Source organism: Uranotaenia lowii, chromosome 1 (assembly GCF_029784155.1).
Source record: "Uranotaenia lowii strain MFRU-FL chromosome 1, ASM2978415v1, whole genome shotgun sequence".
In the NCBI taxonomy this organism is placed as follows: Eukaryota; Metazoa; Arthropoda; class Insecta; order Diptera; family Culicidae; genus Uranotaenia; species Uranotaenia lowii.
Window position 1 is genome coordinate 102,393,466 of NC_073691.1, and position 21,783 is coordinate 102,415,248.

General features: G+C 34.5%; 1 protein-coding gene across 1 annotated transcript; it reads right to left on the minus strand.

Moving 5' to 3' along the window:
* Positions 1–491: 491 nt before the first annotated feature.
* LOC129756282 (UNC93-like protein MFSD11) lies at positions 492–14,154 on the minus strand. Its single transcript, XM_055753107.1, has 3 exons — positions 13,517–14,154; positions 13,360–13,428; positions 492–3,227 (listed from the first exon to the last, which is right to left on the minus strand). The coding sequence occupies exons 1-3, from the start codon at positions 13,601–13,603 to the stop codon at positions 3,123–3,125; spliced, it is 261 nt and encodes an 86-aa protein (XP_055609082.1). The 5' UTR covers positions 13,604–14,154; the 3' UTR covers positions 492–3,122.
* Between the last annotated feature and the right edge of the window lie 7,629 nt (positions 14,155–21,783).

Below are 21,783 nucleotides of genomic sequence, written 5' to 3' on the forward strand. Positions count from 1 at the left end.
TGTAATTTTTGTAATTTTTGTAATTTTTGTAATTTTTGTAATTTTTTAATTTTTGTAAATTTTAGTAATTTTAGTAATTTTAGTAATTTTAGTAATTTTTGTAATATTTGTAATTTTTTAATTTTTGTAATTTTTGTAATTTTTGTAATTTTTATCATTTTTGTAATTTTTGTCATTTTCATTATTTTTTATTTTTTGTAATTTTGTTATTTTTGTAATTTTTGAATTTTTTGTAATTTTTGTACTTTTCGTAGTTTATTATTATTTTTGTATTTTTTGTAATTTTTGTGATTTTTGTCATTTTTGTCATTTTTGTCATTTTTGTCATTTTTGTCATTTTTGTCATTTTTGTCACTTTTGTCATTTTTGTCATTTTTGTCATTTTTTTCATTTTTTTCATTTTTGTCATTTTTTACATTTTTTTTTCATTTTTTTTTTTTTTCATTTTTGTCATTTTTGTCATTTTTGTCATTTTTGTCATTTTTGTCATTTTTGTCTTTTTTGTCATTTTTGTCATTTTTGTCATTTCTGTCATTTCTGTCATTTTTGTCATTTTTGTCATTTTTGTCATTTTTGTCATTTTTGTCATTTTTGTCATTTTTGTCATTTTTGTCATTTTTGTCATTTTTGTCATTTTCGTCATTTTTGTCTTTTGTGTTATTATTGTCATGTTTGCCTTTTTGTCATTTTTGTTATTTTTGTCATTTTTATCATTTTTGTCATTATTTTCATTTTTGTCAAATAGGCCGATTCAGCCAATTTTCAGAAGAAAAAGAAGCAATATAATTTTCTCCTTTTGAAAAAGAAAAATTGTTATTAACTTCAAAATCTTTAAAGTTTTATCTAGTCTTGAACGGTGTTTAATTTAAATGAAACAGTATTATGCTTAAGGAACAGTGCCTTGACGCTTCATTTTTTTTTCGATTAGACCGAAATTGGTCTAATTGGGTTTTTTGTATCTACTGAATAAAATATGAAAAAGTATAGAAGCTTGGTTGGTGTTCATTTTGACTTAACTCGATCCCGATCGAGTTAAACGTGAAAGTATACTTTGGGTATGTACCTGCCTATATGTACGAAGGTATGAAATTTAGTTGAACTGATGCCGTGATCGTTCCGGTAGTGCCTTTTTCAACATTCCTGTCTTGAAAAGTGAAGGTTATTTAAAACTGGTTCACTTCTTGGCTTCACACCACTCTACACGGTTCGATGAGTGGGCACGACAAATTCATCAGTGCTTAAATTGGATAATGTGATTTTTATTAATTCTGCCAAAGAACTTTTATTCGTCTCTTTTAATATTCAAACTGAAAATGTGTCTGACTTTAGGAAAGGGTAATTATTCGAACAATTTTTTTTCAATCCTAAAACAACTAAAAAAAGTTAGGAATGCCCCAAGTTGAATAAGAATTTATCCCAATCAAGTTAAATAAAAAAAAATCGAACATTAGCAGTATGACGGATTGGCTAAACGATCACCTATAAACTTTGTATTGTTTTTTGTTATCCTATTCCAACACTATTTGTGTAAAAATATTTTGCGGACAGACACCAAATTTTTTTGAATAAATATTTTTATAAATCAGTTACCAGTTTGGGCAAAATGCAAATCAAAGATTCACATTTTAAATCTCGTTTCCATATGCTGGAGTATAATTGTCTGCATCAAGCACAATCTCATCCATCCAATCATTATTTTTAATGATTTCAGCTAAATAGTAAAATTGGTTGTATTATTTTTACCCCTAAATGTATACAGTACCCTTATTTTTTTTTTTGTTTCGATTATAGTCGTATTACCATCTTTATGGCATTCGCGACTTCATCAACGTTGCAGTTGGTGGATCTTTATTGAAAAACTTATCCGGTACAACTCGGCTCAGGAGACAACAGACTTGTCAACTGAGCTATATCACAAAATGTTCTGACAGAAAAAAATGTAAAATTGAATTCGAACAAAACCAAAAACTACAGCAACTGGTACTTTATGCGTGATGTTATAAAAAAAATTAAATTTTCAAACATTGTCATTAGATTTTTCAAAGTTTGTTGCAACTTACCCGTTTTTCTCAGTAGGGTGAAAATCGCATGTTTTTGTAAAATTAAAAATATCTGGTGAAACCAATAAATTTTCTGAACACGTCAATTTTATGTCCTTTTTTTAAAACTTTTGATATACAAGCGGTATCATTATGTGTGAACATTAAGTTTTTAGAGGCCATTGAAGTTTAAAAGTGTTACATGATGTTCCAGTTGACGCTCTATAATTAATAATAGGTGAATTTCAAACAGCATTTCATGAGCATGGCATTCAATGGAATATTTGATTGATTTTGAAATGCTGAGGTTCTAAAAAAAATGAAAAAAAGGTTCCCATGTGTAAAATCTTCGATATATTTTTTTTAATAAATTTATTTAAAAAAAAGTAAGTAAAGTGAAAAAAGTGATGAGTGGTGTACTCTATAACTTTTCCGAGAGAAAAACTAATGGAAATATTTTATCTAGGTTATCTATGAATGATGCTACACAAAAATTAACAATGCCTTGTTATTGTTATTCTCACGAGTTATAAGAATTGTTCATTAAAAATTCATTCAACTAATTTTAATTAGTTTGATTAGTATATAGGTTTTTAAATTCCAAATCAGTTAATTAAACTGTCAATTTCTTCTGCGATTTTTGCAGCTATTAATTCCGCGGTTTTCACAACGAAATTTTCATCATGGTAGGGGAATCGAAATAAAAACAGTTCTAGGAGGTTTTCGAAAACAAGACCAGTAGGACTATCATCTTTCAACAATTCCCCATCGATTCGACTGTGTTACAAAATCTAGTTTAGTCGCGTTGTTGAGTTATTGATGAAATAAGATTTTCACGTTCATTTTCACGAGGAGTGTAAATGGGCTTCAAACGGGAAAAACAAATTAATGTCCTCTTGAAGGGCATTTGTTTTGTTTTAATATAACTTATCACCAGGTAAAAGGCACATACTTGAAATTGGTTGTCGGGCGTGGATTGAATAATATACTAAGCCGGACTATCGATAAGAATATCAAAAGACTATGATGATTTTAGACTTTAGTCTCTCGATGAAATGATGAGTTAAAAACTGTACAAAATTCTTACCAATAGGTGCTTGCTCCTAGCAGCATTGCAAGCTTAGGCCCAGTCTTGGAGAGAACCGATGGCGACACCCAATTGGAAATCGACAGCACACCGTATATAACCTGAAACGAAATCGATTAAACATTAAACAATGTTCGATCAAACTAATTTTACGTGTGACACGTGCACAAGAATCGGTTGCAGTACAAAATTCTAATAAAAAAAAACTTATAAAGAATTCAGAATTAATGCACAAAAAAAACCCAGTTTTCATATTCAGAGTTAATGACTTCGAATATTTTGCTCTGCGAATCATTTCTTCAAATCTTCTTCTATCTATCTATGATTTTTTTCAAATTTTAAAATATTCTTACTAATAGAACATAATATTTCCGATATGGTCGTAGAAATTTAATTCATCTATATATATAAAAATGAATGTTTGTCTGTCTGTCTGTTCCCTATAGACTCGGAAACTACTGAACCGATCATCGTCAAAACTGGCATCTGAGGGTTTTTGAGGCCGGGGATGGTTTCTGTTATAGTCAAAACTCCATCCGACTAAAGGAAGGAGAGGCTTCCATACAAAATTTGTGGTTTTTCGAAACAAATTAAAGTCATGACATCCATTTTCTTAAGATTTTTTTTCCTTTGGACGGTTTGTTTTTCGTCTCTATGGTCGAGGCGTCGCGAGCCAACGTCGCAAAAGGAAAGTAACCCAGGCATAGCATACTGATCAGTAGGAATATTTTGGCGCGTATTTCTCAACCTGGGGTTTGTTTTTCGTCTCCATGGGCGAGCAAACGTCGACGCAAGAGGATAGTAACCAAAGCACACTGTTCATTGATTGCTGAAAAATTTTACAATAAGGCGCCTGTTTCTCAAACACGTGGGGCGATATGCAACCTAGATGGGTTTTTTTCTTGCTTATTTGATTTGTACACAGCACGTGGTAATAAATGACGCCTATATGTGACACGGATTGGTATTTTATCAATCGAATCAAAATCAATTGAAAGATTTGCAAAAATACTTCCATATTTAGTTCGTGTTAATGTAGGTAGCATTCGACTTTTCATTCAAGGAACATTAGAACATGTTCAAACGTTCAACTTTTTCTGTTAAAAAAAATTAAAAATTATCGTACTTTTTGCTTACATACCAATTCATACTTAACATGAAAAGTGTTTTTGTGTTACATGGCTGCATAAAAGAGACTTTTGATCCGCTTCGTTTTTGAAAAGCGAGACTTTAGAACTGATATTCAACTGGACGCTAAATTTTTAAGAGAAATTTTTAGTTTACCCTAAAAGTGTTAAAAACAATATTCCTTTCTGTCAACTTACACGGTGGGGCAAGGGCAAACGTCGAGCTTTTAAAGCCATTAGACTGACGCATCTGTAAAGAAGCTTTGCATTGACACTTGCCCCAATATACGGGACAAATGTAAAACTAGAAATTTGTTTTTGCCTACATTTTTTAATATTTGACTTTCAAAGAGAAAAACAAAACGCTGGGAACTTATTTAGTGATGCAACTGATATTTTTTTTAAATATTTATATGTTTACCGTGGTAAATTTATTTAAAAAAAAAGAAATTAATTTAATATATTTTTCATTACCATGATAAGTGCTGTTTGGGTATCGAGCCGGTTAAATTTGCCTACCTTCTTCAAGCAGTGGGGGACGAAATTGAAAAAGATGGGAGAGCTCCCATGTAAATTTAAGATAAAAAGCTTTTCAAAGAAGGGACCATATTTAAAACGGTTTTTTTGGGTACAAAGTACAAATTTCAGATCTTGAAAAACGAGTTTAGATATCAAGTTTCAGTAAATAATATATACCATCTTTGAATTGGTATTCAGAACTACAGCTGCAGCTGTCATTTCAAAGTTGTTGGTTCTGAAGTATGATGAGGTTTGATTTACAAAAAAAAATGCTCTCTAAACTCTAAATTTTAATAAATTTTTACAAATTACATTTATTTCCGGAAGGTGTAGCAAAGCACAACGGGTCAGCTAGTATGTGATAAAAATAATATTTCAATATTGTTTTATATAATAATTGGCTGACCCGGTGTGCTTTGCTACACCTTCCAAAAATAAATGTAATTTGTAAAAATTTATTTAAATTTGGATGTTCGTGAGCATTATTTTAAATCAAAACTCAACATAGTTCAGAACCAACAACTTTGAAATAAAAGCTGATGGGTGAGTTCCGAATTGCAATACAAAGAAGATATATATTATTTACTGAAACTTGATCTCTAAATTTGTTTTTCAAGATCTGAAATTTGAACTCTGTTTTAAAAGCTTCATGATGTCAAATCTATGGATTCTCCAACATTTTTTCCCAAAGTGAGAAGTTACAAACTTCCATAAAAACGTTTACGTTTGAGCTATGCCAAATATCCGTACGCAAAAAACCCCTCTTATAAAATATGGTCCCTTTTTTTGATAAGCTCTTTATTTTAAACTTAAATGGGAGCTCCCCCATCTTTTCCCATTCCGTCCCCCTCTGCTTGAAAAAAGAAGGCTTATTTACCCGGCTCGAGTTTACACAAATTTTAAAATTGAAAGGAAAAGATTTGCATATTGGAATATATGGGATATTTTGCTTTATGGAGATAGAATTTTGAAAACCGGCTAATAGCGTGAATCGGGACAGTTTTTTAGTATATTCCTAATATTCTGTCTTATGAGCACTTCCAACTCCTGATTAGCTTTGGATGGTGTATTTTTCGGAGTTGAAAAAATAAGCTGTAGAAATTTGAAAAAAATTATGAAAAAGATTTTTAACAACCTTTTTCAAACAGTTTTTTCACCATCCACGCCCTTCGAAGCAGTTGAAAATCTATCCTTTTGAATGTTTCGCCATATGCCAAACTTGTGGACATGAGACATTACAACTTGAAGTTTTCCCAAACAGCAAGGTTTGAAAATTGACGACTTTATACAGTGCAAATTTCTTTTTTTAAATAAATTTATTCAAGCAAAAAATGCAAATAATATTCATCTAAGCTTCAACCCAATGAATCAAGGAAATGATTGGTTGTAAAGGTGAAAAAATGTTTTGATTTTCTTGTTATTCGACCGAATTACAGCAATTTTATCTATTTTGTCGTTGTGTCCCTATAAAACCCATTAAAAAATAAATTTCAACTGAAGCATTTGGATGTTCTGATTTAAAAAATTTCGGAACATAATTGATGGTAATCTGCGTTTCATTCAAGATTGAGTGATATATTTCAAGATTTAAACTTAACGGCTTCATCTGTTCAATAACACTAAATGAAAAGCAGATTTTCAAAAAATTAATAGCTTGAAAAGAAATAATATGTTCAGGTTACGATGGTTTTATGCATTAATTTTATTTTCCGGAATTTTTCATTGAAACATCACTCATTTTTCGTTGTCGATTTCTTTCGGTTGACTTCCGTGTTAGAAAATCTCCAAAATCCTGCTGAACTTGAGTGACAGGAATTAAATTGGTGATATTAATTTTTCCGGAAGATATTCAACTTCAACATCCCCTGATGTAGGCATCAGGATTATAAAGTTAATCATCCAAACTGCGGTTACTCAGCAGGTTCATTGTTTTCCTATAAAAATATAAGAAACTATTAAAAAAAACCTTTTTTTTAATAAACTCTGAAATTTCTGTTACGAGAAGATTCCATAGAATACCTTAAATATCCGTTTCATTTCGAATCAAAGCAATCGAAAGATTCCTTTTAATTCAACCACGGTAAATGATAAGTTCATATACCAGTATTTTGATAGCAACTTACTACCTTCTTCAGTGAACGTTTTCGATTGATGAATGTGTATCGTTTCCCTCCCTTATATTGTCCGGGTTAGGTAAGCTACTACTAGGTAGCAGAAACCTCCGAATGCTCGGCAGTTGTGCCGTTGTCTGTTTTTTGGGTCTACCTACCCTATTCTGGGTGCTTTCTGGTAGTGCTAAATTATTTTCTACCCGTTTTTGGGCATTGTCAGGTAAATTATTGTATTTCTTTTACCTAAGAATTTGAACAACCAAGTGTGCCCTGGTCCGGTGTCTCCGTTTAAGAGATGAACTGATTTTTCATTGAAGATTTCAATGCTTTCAGCAACATCCAATTTAAGCGAATTACTATTCAAAGACCGGATCAGCGAGACATTTCCTCGATCAATAGAGTGACCAGATTCACACATGTGTAAAGCTACTGCAGATCTAGGATTCTGTGAAGGAAGAATTTTCTTCTTTGAGTCAGATCTAGCTTTAGCCATGTGTTCCTCGAATCTATCAATCAACTTCCTTTTGGTTTGTCCAATGTACACTAGGGTGTCCCAAAATTGCATAACTTCTGGGAATCTGGGGGCTCACCCTCCAAATGGTAGATTAGAATGTGCAGAACAAACTTTTGTATGGGGCCGACTAAAAAAAATCATGTTTAGAGGTTCCGCAAGCGCGATCTTTAAAAAAAGTCCACTTTCAAAAGATTTGATTTTAAATAAATTCTGGGTCCAAAAATTTTCATAAAATTTATATATTTTATATTTTTTTAATTTTGTTTGAGTTAAATACTACACGTAAAAAATTAAAAATGAACCAAATTTGTATCAAAATGTAAAACAAACAGGCTATTTCCAAGAAAAAAAATTTTCTCGGTACAAATGAGCAGAATGTGTACCAAGCGTAAAATATTTTTGATATCAATGCCATCAAAAGATGCGAATTTTTGTGCACTAAAACTTTGCTGAACAAAATATGTTGTTCTTATCATCGTGTAAAGAGCTATTCACGGTTTAATCCTTTACAAAAACCACAATTTAAGATATTTTTTATTATATTTATCATATTTGTCTTAATAAATACCTACTTTAAAATCAAAATACTTGCAAAAAAAGACTTGGATGGTTTAAGGGAGTCATCAGAAGGCCATATGCTAAATTTGAGCGGAATCGGACAAAAGGGAGGGGGTTGCACTGAATCTCAAGTGTGAAAGGGATTCTGAGACATAGGTTCTAAAGAAGCATACAAAACTGGTTTTTCATCATTAATTTTTTTTCTTTACCAATCGATTGCTTGATTATGTAAATTTTATTAAAATTTAAACTAAGACTAACATCTCACCTGAAGACTGCAACTCGATTGGACTTAAAACAAAAAAGTTATGAATGTTCGAAGATTGTATTTTTGTGGCAAATTGTCGTTTAACGCACAATGAGTACATTTTACTCATTGCATTTTACAGGACAATTTGCCACAAAAATACAATCTTTGAACAGCCATAACTTTTTTGTTTTAAGTCCAATCGAGTTGCAGTCTTCAGGTGAGATGTTAGTCTTAGTTTAAATTTTCATAAAATTTACATAATCAAGCAATCGATTGGTAAAGAGAAAAATGTATGATGAAAAACCAGTTTTTTATGCTTCTTTAGAACACTATGTCTCAGAATCCCTTTCACACTTGAGATTCAGTGCAACCCCTTCCTGTTGTCCGATTCCGCTCAAATTTGGCATATGGCCTTCTGATGACTCCCTCAAACCATCAAAGTCTTTTTTTGCAAGCATTTTAATTTAAAAGTAGGTATTTATTACGACAAATTTAATAAAATAAATAAAAAATATTCTAAATTGTGATTTTATTAAGGATTAAACCGTGAATAGCTCTTCACACGATGATACAAACAACATATTTTGATCAGCAAAGTTTAAGTGCACAAAAATTCGCATCTTTTGATGGCATTGGTATCAAAAATATTTTACGCTTGGTACACATTTTGCTCAGTTGAATCCAATGAATTTGTACCAAAAAAATTTTTTTTCTTGGAAATAGCCTGTTTGTTTTACATTTTGATACAAATTTGGTTCATTTTTAATTTTTTACGTGTAGTATTTAACTCAAACAAAATCAAAAAAATATAAAATATATAAATTTTTGAAAATTTTTAGACCCAGAATTTATTTGCAATCAAATCTTTTGAAAGTGGACTTTTTTCAAAGATCGCGCTTGCGGAACCTCTAAACATGATTTTTTTTAGTCGGCCCCATACAAAAGTTTGTTCTGCACATCCCAATCTACCATTTGGAAGGTGAGCCGCCAGATTCCCAGAAGTTATGCAATTTTGGGACACCCTAATGTACACCTTATCACAGGGAACAACTGATTTTGTACACACCAGATCTATGAAGGAGCTCCACTGGATCTTTTGTCGATCCTAAGATGGATTTCAGTTGATTATTAGAGCTAGTGAACACTAGTTCAATATCGAACTTTGTCAACTTGTGTCGCAATTCGACTGCGTTGACACTGTTGAACTCCATGGACCTTCGTTGAAACTCCTTCTGAATAGGAGTTAAAGTAGTGAAAGATTTCCGTTGAAGCAATCTTTCTTTCTTCCTTATAATGGCTTGAATGGATCTACTTTGGTATCCATTTTTATTAGCCGTTTGGAAAATATATTGAAGTTCCTTTTCTCTTCCTTCAGTCGATAGGGGAATGGAGTTCATCCGATGGATCATGTGGTGGAACGCCACCATCTTATGCTGGAACGAGTGGTTCGAGGGGCTCGGTATTACCCTCATGGTGTTTGTCGGCTTTCTGTAGATTTCGAATTGGCATAGGCCATCATCTCTCCTTACCATAACATCCAGGAAAGGTAATTTCCTGTCTTCTTCTATTTCGCAAGTGAATTTAATATTCTTATGCAAACCGTTTATGGATGTTAGAAGTTCTTCTAGAAAATCTTTGTTTACTACACAAAAAATGTCATGTCAATGTCAAACTACGCGGTGTCGAGGAAACCAAGGATGGACCAGCTAATCATCGATGTAGAGACGGCTATTAGGTCCAGTAAGCTGTCCACGGCCCAGAAGGATTGCGCCACAGCTGAAGTGGCAGATGTCTTGAGAAAGGGCATCAATGGGAAATCCAACGTCGAGGAAATCCAGATAGCGAAAGAACTTAGGAGAAAGGAGGTGTTCTACGTCAAGGCGGACAAGGGAAATTCGGTGGTCATCATGGACAAAACGGATTACAACGGATTGATGCAGGCCAAAATCGATGAAGGACCGTATCGAGTTCGAAGAGAGGACCCACTACCGGAGATGGTTAAGGAGGTGGAAAAAACGTTGTTTTGGGAAATCATTCAGAAATCATTTTCCATTGTTCCATTTTTATTTCAAGTTTCGTCAAATTCACGGTTTTGCCATCATCACGGTGAATTAAGCGTGATAAAATCGAAAAATTACTGTAGATTACTGTAGATACAAATTTAACTGTCGTCAAAAAATAGTAGGGGGAAAAGTGGGGAATATAGCTGAAGATTTCTCTAATGGGATTCTGGATTTGTGAAATGATTCTCTGAAAACTTGCAACTCTGGGTTCAATACAAAACGAGAAACATTGCCAAAAGAAAAAGATTTCGTTTAAAGAGCATACACGACCTCAGAACTGCGACCGAACAAAATACTACCGAAAAAAAACATGACAAGCAGCGGGGGTTTGACATCTGCTGAAATAAAGCAAAATGCGATCGAGGTTCGAGTCCATGCTACTGTAAATACTCAATTCAGCAGCAAATGAGATGTTTTTACTCAAATTGAGCGAATTTAAGAACGAAATTAAAAAGTGCTAACTCAAAAGTAAAATAAAAAATTTGCTAACGGAAAGTAATGGTTAATTTTTGCTAAGTGGAGACCCGAAACTCTTACAATCAACACTGCGAAACCATTGACTTTACAATGTCTCGGCAAAAACTCAAACAATATTTCAATCGAAGAAATCTAAACTCTTAAGGAGAAATTGTAAAGCAGACACTGCTTAAACCTATTTTTAAGGAAATGCACATGTATCAAACTAGTCTACGTTACGGTTGACGGAATAAATAAATAAACAATTTTAGCGAAAAAATGTAGGTAGGTGTATCTTTTATTCGATCGGCAAAATTACAATCTGGGTCACATCTAGGCGTCTTTCATTAATATGTGGTGTACAATTAAGATAGGAATCAAGAAGAAAAAAATCACATCTTAACGCCGTCTTGAAAAGCTTGTGTTTATTATTGTGTATGTATGTATGTATAATCCATCCAACGACCCCCTGAGCTGGCAGGTATGTTATGCAAAAGAACCAATATTAATCCGTTTGATTAAAATTGTTCAATCGCGGGTGCTGGTGGTGTTAGCTCTATTGAAATTTCAGTAACCCATTTCAGAATGGCAGCTGCACATCCCGAACCTACTTTCATTGCCAATAAGCCCCACCCAATCATAGCCGCATGACCAAATGGGCCATGTAGTTATGATTAGTCTTTCCATCTTTTATTGTTGACATATCTAGGAACTTCATAAATATAAGTGCCAAATCATATAAACTTAGCACCCTAATACGTCCAATAAAAATGGACATGTATTAAGTTTATGGTGTTAATTATAATTATTATTATGGTTATAGATGAAGGTAAATAATATGAGTGAAGTTAACGAAGCCATTCGCCAGCTGAATAGAAACAAGTCGGCTGGGAAGGATGGTATCGCAGCTGAACTCATCAAAATGGGCCTGGACAAGTTGACCGATTGCCTACACCGGTTGATATTCCGGATCTGGGACGCTCATTAGACCGGTTGTTCTCTACGGGTACGAGACATGGATATTGCTCGAGGAGGACCTGCGTACACTCGGAGTATTCGAGCGACGAGTGTTAAGAACCATCTTTGGCGGCGTACAGGAGAACGGAGTGTGGAGGCAAAGGATGAACCACGAGCTCGCGCGACTCTACGGCGAACCCAGTATCCATAAGGTGGTGAAGGCTGGCCGGATACGCTGGGCTGGACATGTTGCGAGAATGCCGGACGACTGTCCTGCAAAACAGGTGTTCGCTACGAATCCGTTAGGAACAAGACGAGCGGGGGGCGCAACGAGCGAGGTTGTAATACCAAGTGGAGCGTGATCTGGCGAACGTGGGGTGCCCGAGAAATTGGAGAACGGTTGCTATGGACCGAGTGAATTTTAGGAATTATGTTCGTCAAGTTATGTCGTGAGACGGAATACTATGTAAATTAAAAAAAAATAAAGCAAAAATGACAAAGCTGGCATTTAAAGATCTTGAAAAAATGTCAAAATTTGTATAGTCATAACGTTGAATATTGTTTTCCTTGAGTAAAAAATGACATTCTCTAATATGACCATAAAACTTATTCAGGTCGGGTAAATCCAGGTTATTTTATCAAAATATCAAAATATCAGACTTCCAGAAACCGAGCATTATTGTTTTGTTGAATACTTAAGAGTTTTGTGTTTGAATTTGCAAATAAAGGGAATAAATCCGGTTGTTTTTCAATAATATCCGGGAAAACCGGGAAATCTGCAAGCTTTTGATAGACCAACTTAAAAAATGTTGAAGTTGCCTTGATTATGAAGAAAAATTATTATTTTCGGCAATATGCTCCTTACAGAATACTTGCGACTAAACAATGATGTGATTAAGATAGCTAGATGATCGTAATTCATAAATTCATATAAGGAGGCTTTTTACCATGGATGATATAGAATATGAACATAAAACTGCGATATTTATAAAAAATGTAAAAGCAGTGTACAGCCAAGCAGGTATTTTTGGCGAAAAGTTACGCTAGCATAGCGACCAAGACCATAAACGTATCGCCCACATGCATTATTAACATACGATGAAAATGAGAAATGTTGCCGTTTAAAAATTTAAAACAACTACAAGATGAAATGTGGTAGCAAAAATGTTTTGAAGGGTTTTAATTGTTTGGTGGAATCTGAGTGTATATGGTACTTATGTTAAATCTTTTGAGGGTGGAGTAGATTTTCGAACACTGCTGCGTGATTTGTGAGCCCCAACATTTGAAAAAAAAAAATTAATTGAAAGATGAAATTGTCTATGAAGATTTCAATGATAGTCTACGCTAATAAATAATAAAATGAAAATACAACTTTATAATCTCAACAAGATTTCATATTTTTTCTGTTTAGAAAAAATTGAAAGTTTACGTTCACCTGAAGCTTAAAATCCAACTTGACAAATCCAATCAGTTTCTACATTTTTATATAAAGTACCTGCTATTAGTAAGTACCTACTAATCGAAATCTGCCTTACGCATCCCAAACAAACTCAACACAGTAAGACTGATATTTTCTATTATTGTTTGATCAGCCAGTGGGTGGTTTGCAAACAACTTACATTTTTTTTTGCTTCCACTCATAACGAAAAAAATCTGTTTCCGTAACATTGATACTCACCGCCAGACTTGTGTAGCCATCGCCTTTAAATGTGCTGTCGTCTGATATGATGCTGTTAATCACCGTTTGCTGGAATATGGAAGAATGCACAAAAATACTCAACATCAGAACAACGCCAGCATGGTATGGATCCGTATGAGATCCATCGATTCCTTACTTGAATGTTGCCCATCGTTTGGAACGCGGTGAACAGCAACATAAATCCGAGCCCCAAAATGATAACATTGACCAGTCGTTGATCCATGGCTCTGGTTTGGTTCGATCACAGATTCGTTGAAGGAATATTTAAAACAAAAACAAAAAAAAACACGGGCTTTGTTTTGCTCGTCACTACATTAAATTTATTCGACACTCTATCATTTCCCGACACGTAACGTACTTCTCACTTTACTATCGTAGTAAATAATCCGTTGATGGCATTCGGCCAACCAAAATGCAACGTTTTGGTATGCACTTAGCGTAAGAGAACCCCCCTCCGATTTTGATAACATCCACCGAAATTCACTCAACAAAACAAAACACAAACGATAGTTTGGTGAGATGGTTTGGGCCTCACTGGATCGACACTGGACAAATCAACCGCGCCAACCGATGGACGGCAAACTATTGAAAGCTGTCTAGCTAGGGAAAAATATGAAACGTTGTGTACTTTCCAGTAAGTAATCGCCATCTGATGAGAGCAAACAGCGAAGGTTCCATTTATTTGGATGGCAAATGCGTCGACTACGGGAGAAGATTTCTCGCCCACACCATGGAAGGTACTGGGCGTTGAAGGCGTTGAAACGAGCGTACCAGCTGAGTCGAAATGAAGAATGTTGAAAATCGATTGATCGGTAGTGTAGGAGGTAAACTTTTTACGAGATAGAGAAACTGACTGAACCATCTGAGCACTGCTCTGCTAAACACAAAAGAAACTCTAGGCAGACAGGCACTAAGCGAATCGAGGAGGGGTGGTCACTATCACGTGGCTTAGCAGCGCTCTCATCTTACCCGTACTCGTTCGTAAGTATACGATCAGCTAAACAGTAGTGGTCGCAAGATCACTACACTGGTCAGCTGCAGATCAGAAAGCGAAAGCTTTTTTATCAAAGCAATCGAAATATTCCATTTAATTCAACCACGGTATACCTTCAAAAATATTTAAAAAAAAATTTAATCGAGAAATTTAAAAAAAAAGTCATAAAAGGCGAAATAAAAAAAATGAGGTAAGAAATTCTTATTAATCCAATGTGCTAGAAAAAAAATCTAGCTTCGGAAAAAAGACTGAATTATTTTTAAGGCCAGAACAGATATCAGACCCCCCTCCCACCCCCCTTCAATGTAAAATAAGGCATAAAGCTATCAATTTCTTCTTTTATCACCCCCCCCCCCCTTCGATATTTCCCAAAAAACTCGAAGGGGGAAATAAATAAAGTTTTAAATATTTTATGTAAATTTCGAAAAAAAAATCAAGTATCCGAAGACTACAAGGCCAAAAAACCAAATTTGGGAAGATGGAAGTTATTTCACCTTTTGTATTCTAGATTTAATTGAATTTTTCAGTAAAAAATTTCTTGATTTGTAGGTTTTGTGCAATGAAATGTATGCAATTTTGTTGCATACAAGCATTGATGCATTTTATTCCAATTTATTTGTTTTTCGCATTATTTTTTATTATTCCCCCCCCCCCCCCCCCCCCAGTGTTCCAACTCCAAGTGACAAAAGAATGATTTGAAATTTGTTTCGGCCAAATAAAATAAGGTAAAACATGATAAAACAATATTAACCTTCTAGTGCCCAACTAACTTGAAAAAAAATCAACCGCAATTACCCTATTTTTTGAAATCATCAATTTGGTAGCCTTAGAAAATCCTAAATCGATGTGTTTTTCGATCTAAAAACAATGATTGGCAGTTATTTTGTGAAATATTGGTGTCAAACAGAAAGGTTAGAAGGTACCAAAGACTGTCAATTGAAGAAACACGTTTATTGAGCGCCTACTGGAAAACTGATCACTCCAATGAAGAATGTTACTATGTACATTTTAAATTTCTTACTGATAAGGAAATTTATCACTTCAAGTCCAAAGGTATTTTTCCACTTCTTAGAATGACCAAGATCTGTAAATCTATTAAATATGATAATAATTTCTGAAAATTAAAGGAAATTGCCAATCTTATGATTTCGTATAGTGTAGGTGTAGGAATGGTGTAGGAAATCAATGTATGACTTCAGAAGAAAAAATATTCATATATTTCAGTGTTATAACAATATTCATTCCCCTATTTGACTTTTTCAAATTTGTCATTCTATTAGAATTCAAAATATAATAAAGAATTAAGAAGCTCAGATTTTGAAACAAATACAAAATTTATCACAATTTGCTCATGTAAATTTAGGCATATGAGGAATATTAGTGACAATTAAAAAAATGTCCTTATATTTCATTACCTAGCTCAAATGTTAAGTAGATAAATGGTTAGCAAATTCAAAGGCAACACGCTAAGTAATTCATAAGAAGTCGATTGGTATGATTCGGTCCAGGGAATTGCAAGTTACAGCTGCTTGAGTTTGGTAGACCGACTTTTCTTCAATCTTGAGCCTTTAAGTGATAAGCAAACTTTTTCGGAAAGTTTTTGAAAATTCAAAAGCACATCAACTAGGGGAAGTTCAAAGTTTTTATAGAAATTCAGCATTTACGGGTATTTTGTAACGGTTTTTTGCCGCTTGATCGGGGTGATCAACCCCCCCATAGGATCGCCCCTGCTGACAACACGGTAAATTACAGGACAGATACAGCTAAACTCAATACCACTTATACAGGAATTTTGCAATCAGTCAGAACAACATAAAAAATCAGCAATAGGAATAGTTTCAAACCACAAAACCCACACACAGCAAAGAACCAATCCATCCAACTTCCTCTTATTACCTCAGATAGTCCAGCTTCCAACCCCATCCACACATTCCACACAATAGATTCCATAACTCAAAACGACAGTTACTCGCAAATCGGATGAAAAATCATTCTTTATTCCCGATTAAAAAAGTAATTGACAGTGAGAAAGTAGATAGAAATAGAATTTAAATAACAAAAATATATTCACAGAAGAGCAGCGAAGACTGGACACCTGAACGTTGGAAAAAAACGAAATCTGACAATAACAACCATTAGACAAGTGAGTTTACACACTTTAAATCAGACTCTTAACAATGCTCATTGTAATTTTTGAAACTAAAAATATTCTAGTACCCTTGAGGAAGACCACCAAAAATGGTCGAAACGTCGGGCATTTCACAAAGAAAGTTGTTTGATTGAAATTCAAAACCGAAAAATAGCCAAAAATTAAAGAATAAACATCAAAAACGGTCGATAACATAAACCTAATAAAAACATACTTTTAAGAAAATATAGTGAATTCCACATTGTAAGTTAAATCTTTCTTTGATTTTTATTCTATTTCATAGTTTTTTGCTCAGGAAAACATTTCTTCCTTCTTATTGGCCTGCCTTCGAAAATTAGTGTGCAGAATTCGACATCAAGTGAGTTGAATCTTTTTTAAATGGTATTTCACAACAGTCCCAATATGCGGGTATATTACATATGAGACAGTCACGAGTTGCTATTTTATTCAAAAATTTTAAAACAAACTCTCTTTATTTATTGTTTTATATTGAAGCCCTTTGTTAAAAAAAGACCAACTGTTAGGTCAGATGAAAAATGACGAAAATGCATATGGGACTGTTATGCGAATAGGGGTAGGTATAACCGATGATAATCTTTGGTTCAAATGATATTTGAATAGTGTTTTTCGGCCAGGCAAGGTTCTTTTTGTTTCAGTTGCATAGTTTTGGGCGTCCGCAAGTCGCTATCTTGATGGTGTCAGATGGAGAAATACGACTTCTACTCGTTTAGCCCTTTCACCCAATACCCATGTTGTAGATGTTTCAAGAGTTTTTCAGTAATTAGCAGCTTTGAAAAGAAAAGCGGAAACCGCCACCTTAATGATAAAATTTCATCTGACTGTGGTGTCTGAATGAATAATAAAATATAAACAACATAACTTAAAAATGTTACAATAATGATGATCTTCTTAGTTTCCCGGTATATTTTCTGGAGGACTCGCCAAATTCGAACAATCTTTCGGAAGCAGCAAATGTTCTTATCATCGAATCTATTGGTTGGTAGAAGGCGAACGTACTGCCTCGAAATTTCGGTTTTATGAGAGAGTTATTTCGTAGGGTCCTTTGACTTGCGCGAATATCCAGCGATGAAAGCAGCTCGGGGCAATGAACTTCACCATTCAATAAATTTACTACGAACGTAGGCTGTTGTAAACTTCGACGACGAGATAGTGTTTCTAGTTGCAATAGTTGCCCAGCAAATATTCAGAAAGGAATATAACAGGAACAATTGAGTTATTCAAACAAATAAACCAGATGGCATGATCGTTTTAAAATTACCAAAATAGCATGAAGCTACAATAGTGGAGGCGATATACCTTTAAAGACAAGATTTCAACGATTTGATTTTTTTTAACAAAAAGCAAAATAAACGATTATAAGTATAGACACAAATGCCATAATACTGGTAAAGTGACAAAAAAAAAAAACAAAAAAAAATTATAAGTGATTAGAGTAAAATGAAAAAAAAAAAATCACTGACCAAGAATTGAACTCCAGTCATGCGAGTTCGCTGTCTGACACCATACCACAATGCCAACTTATCAGTTGATAAATGCCACGCTGTAGCTCTATAGGTGCGATTTCCTTTTTTCTAGCCAATCAAGGGAAGAAAGGGAGAGTATCAATTGAAGGATCGCCATTTATCGTAAATCAGTTCACTTTTGTACCGTACTTGTTTATTCCGAGTGTTGCCCTAGATTTGCACTGGTGCACCACTAAGTGCTGCCTTCTTGTTTGTTCATTCGACAGTGTTGACCTGATGTCGCACTGCTATCGGGCGGTAGTGCCCAACAATTTTATCACTGAATGAGGGGAGAAAACCAAGTACACTCGTAATCCAACTGATGTTTCGAGGGAATATCTACACTGTAAATTTTTGCCTCGATTTCCAGCAAAAAAAATTGCTGGAAACGTTCAGCAATCCAAATTTTTGCTGGAAACCAGCAATCGGTTTTCGAATTGCTGGATTTTTCAGCATTCGGTTATGTGCTTGTCATTTTTGCTGAAAAATCAGCAATCGGTTTTCAAATTGCTGGACTTTCCAGCAATTGATCTAGTTTGCTGGAAAATCAGCAATCGAGTTGTCAATTTGGAGTTTGTTTTGGTTTCGTACGCTGAAGTAAGGTGAGATTCTATTTTACGAATTTAGGTTAAATTAATATAATTATTTTATTTTCCTCTATATTCTAGCAATCAGGCATCAAGTCAAGGGTAAGTTTTTATTGTACAGGTAGATATTCCATTGAAGATACTAATCAAAACTATTTTTACAGGTGGCGGATGATCAACATTTTGGCACAAAGCGGCCACCCCAGAGCCGGTGTTAGAAAGTTGTGAAAAAAAAAAGTTTTTTTTGGAAAATAAATTAATCCCTAATTGAAAATGGGAGAAAATAATTGTTTTTATTGCTTATTATATGCACAGCCAATATTAAACTTTAATTTTATATTGAAATATAAATTTCATACTAAATACTGCCGGTTGTGTTGAAAGAAATAGCTGGTTTCCAGCAATCTGGATTGCTGATTTTCCAGCAATTTGAATTGCTGGAAACCAGCATTAACGTTTGCTGTTTTTTCCAGCAATTGAAATTGCTGGAAATTTTGCTGGAAAGTCAGCGGGACAAAAACCAGCAAAATTTTGCTGGTTTCCAGCAAAAAAAAAATTGCTGTGTAAGAGCCATTGAGTTACAGTATTTAAAACTTAAAGATACTAGCTACCGTCAGCACTTATCTGACCTTCAACGGAAATTTAAAGATGACCCTTCTGCATTTTGGAATTACGTGAAAAGTAAAAAAGGTAATTTGGGGCTTCCGTTGAATCTTACTTATCAGAATCGCACTTCCAATAACGCCCAAGAAGCAGTTCAACTTTGTACGGATTATTTTAAATCTACTTTTGTATGCCACAAGGAAGTAAACAATTCTAACCAGCATTTGAATTCGGTTGACTCGTTTGATATAAGTATTCCCGAATTCAGGGTTTCTCCAAACGAAGTTAAGAAAGCACTCCTTGATATCAATGAGCAAAAGGGAGCCGGTCCGGACGGCTTACCGCCACTATTCATCAAAAGATGCTGCGAATCCCTAGCACTTCCAGTGAGCATGCTGTTTAACAAGTCATTGGAAACTTCTACTGTACCCATACTCTGGAAAACTGCAGCTATCTCACCTATTCATAAATCTGGTAACATTCATCTTGTTGAAAACTATCGAGGTATAGCAATTCTGAACTGCTTAGCAAAGGTATTTGAATTGTTAATCTTCAATAAAATGAGTTCAGTTTCATCGCATATCATCGCAGAATGCCAACATGGTTTCCGTAAAAAGAGATCAACACTTACTAACTTGATGGTGTATGTTCCGTTCATTAGTAGATCTCTATCCGATAAGAAACAAGTCGACGCAATTTATGTGGATTTCGCCAAAGCGTTCGATCGGCTCCCGCACAAACTACTTATTGATAAGCTTGACACTATCGGATTCCCCAAATGGCTGATCATGTGGCTAGAGTCATACCTTCAAGACCGAACCGCATTCGTCAGACAGGGTCACATCAAATCCACAACTTTCGCCGTTCCTTCTGGAGTTCCCCAAGGAAGCCACTTGGGCCCAGTGCTATTTAATCTCTACATGAACGACCTTTGCGTACTGATCAATTCGGAAATAATATTCTACGCCGACGATTTAAAGTTGTATCGCACCATCACAGATTATGAAGACTGTGTTTCACTTCAACAAGACCTCGATAAACTTATGATTTGGTGCCGAGTGAATGCAATGGAGATGAATCTAGGAAAATGTAAAATCTTGACTTTCTCGAGGAGCAGAACAGAGATAACGCATAGTTACCTAGCGGGTGATTTTGTACTTGAGAAGGTTGATTCTATAAGGGATCTTGGCGTGATTCTGGACAAATCGTGAGCGTTTAAGGATCACCTAGCTTTGACTGTGGCTAAAGCTAAAACAGTGCTAGGATTCATCGTACGCCACACAAAAGGATTCAGTGATACCACCACTCTAAAAGTACTTTACTGTTCACTGGTCCGTTCTGTTTTGGAGTATAATATCCAAATTTGGGCACCTTCATCCATAGGCGGTATGAAGCTGCTAGAATCTGTCCAGGAACGTTTCCTGCGATATGCACTGCCGAACTTACCCTGGAACGAACCACAACGGCTTCCGCCTTACGACGATCGATGCGGAATCCTGAAAATCGAACCAATCGGATCTCGTGTATTACTCCTCCGGCGTGTATTCATCTTTGATATCTTATCTGGAAACATCGACAGTACCAACCTGATCGAAATGATACCATTCCATGTCCCCTCCCGCGCATTGCGCAATTACGAACCATTAAGGATGATGAATTACGGACGAAATGAATTTTATAACCCCTTTGATATTTCTTGTAAGCTTTTTAACCAAGTGTATTCATGTTTCGACTTTAATATAAGTAAGGATAGTTTTAAGCGTAGATTAAGAGAAAATCAGTCTGTGTGATATTGAGTTATCGTAGACCGTGAACAATAAATAAAATAAATATATAAATAAAAACAAATAAGGCATTGGATAGCTGAAATCTTTAATATCGAATTAGCATATTCAAAACTTTTTGGCGACATATTTACGGACTAATCGAGCTGCTGCTCGAGCTTTATGATGGTGTTTAAAAATGTCTTAATAGTCGGTTTGGATTATCATTTCTACTACGATTTCATCAAATATATACCTCACTGTCAGCCTCCTCCATACATCTCATCAAGAACACGCATGTCGGAAACAGCACCACTTACAAGTCAAAAATACGCCAGAAGTAGTTTAGTCGTCAATTTTTATAAATGACTAGCTGACCCAGTGTGCTTTGCTACAACTTATAAAATTTAATTTAGTTAGTTGAAATAATTGAAATTCAGTTATATTTCCTAAAAAGCGTTTCGAACCAAATTTCAGCATAACTGAGAAGCAAATGGTTTAAAAAGGAAGCAGCAACTAAAGTTTCTAACCTCAGTACAAATATATTTTAATAGTATTTTCTTGGATTTGATCTCTAAATTTGTTTTTCAAGATCTGAAACATCAAATCAGTTTTTATAAGCTACAAAGAGTTTATAATTATTTCATTATGTATGTTCTAATGGTATGAACTTCCAACCCTTTCGCTCTTGTTATGCAAGAAGTGCTAACGACAACTATAAAATCGTTTTTTGCTACTAAATTACGTAACATTTCGCTTTATTTGTCTGATAAGTTTTCAAATT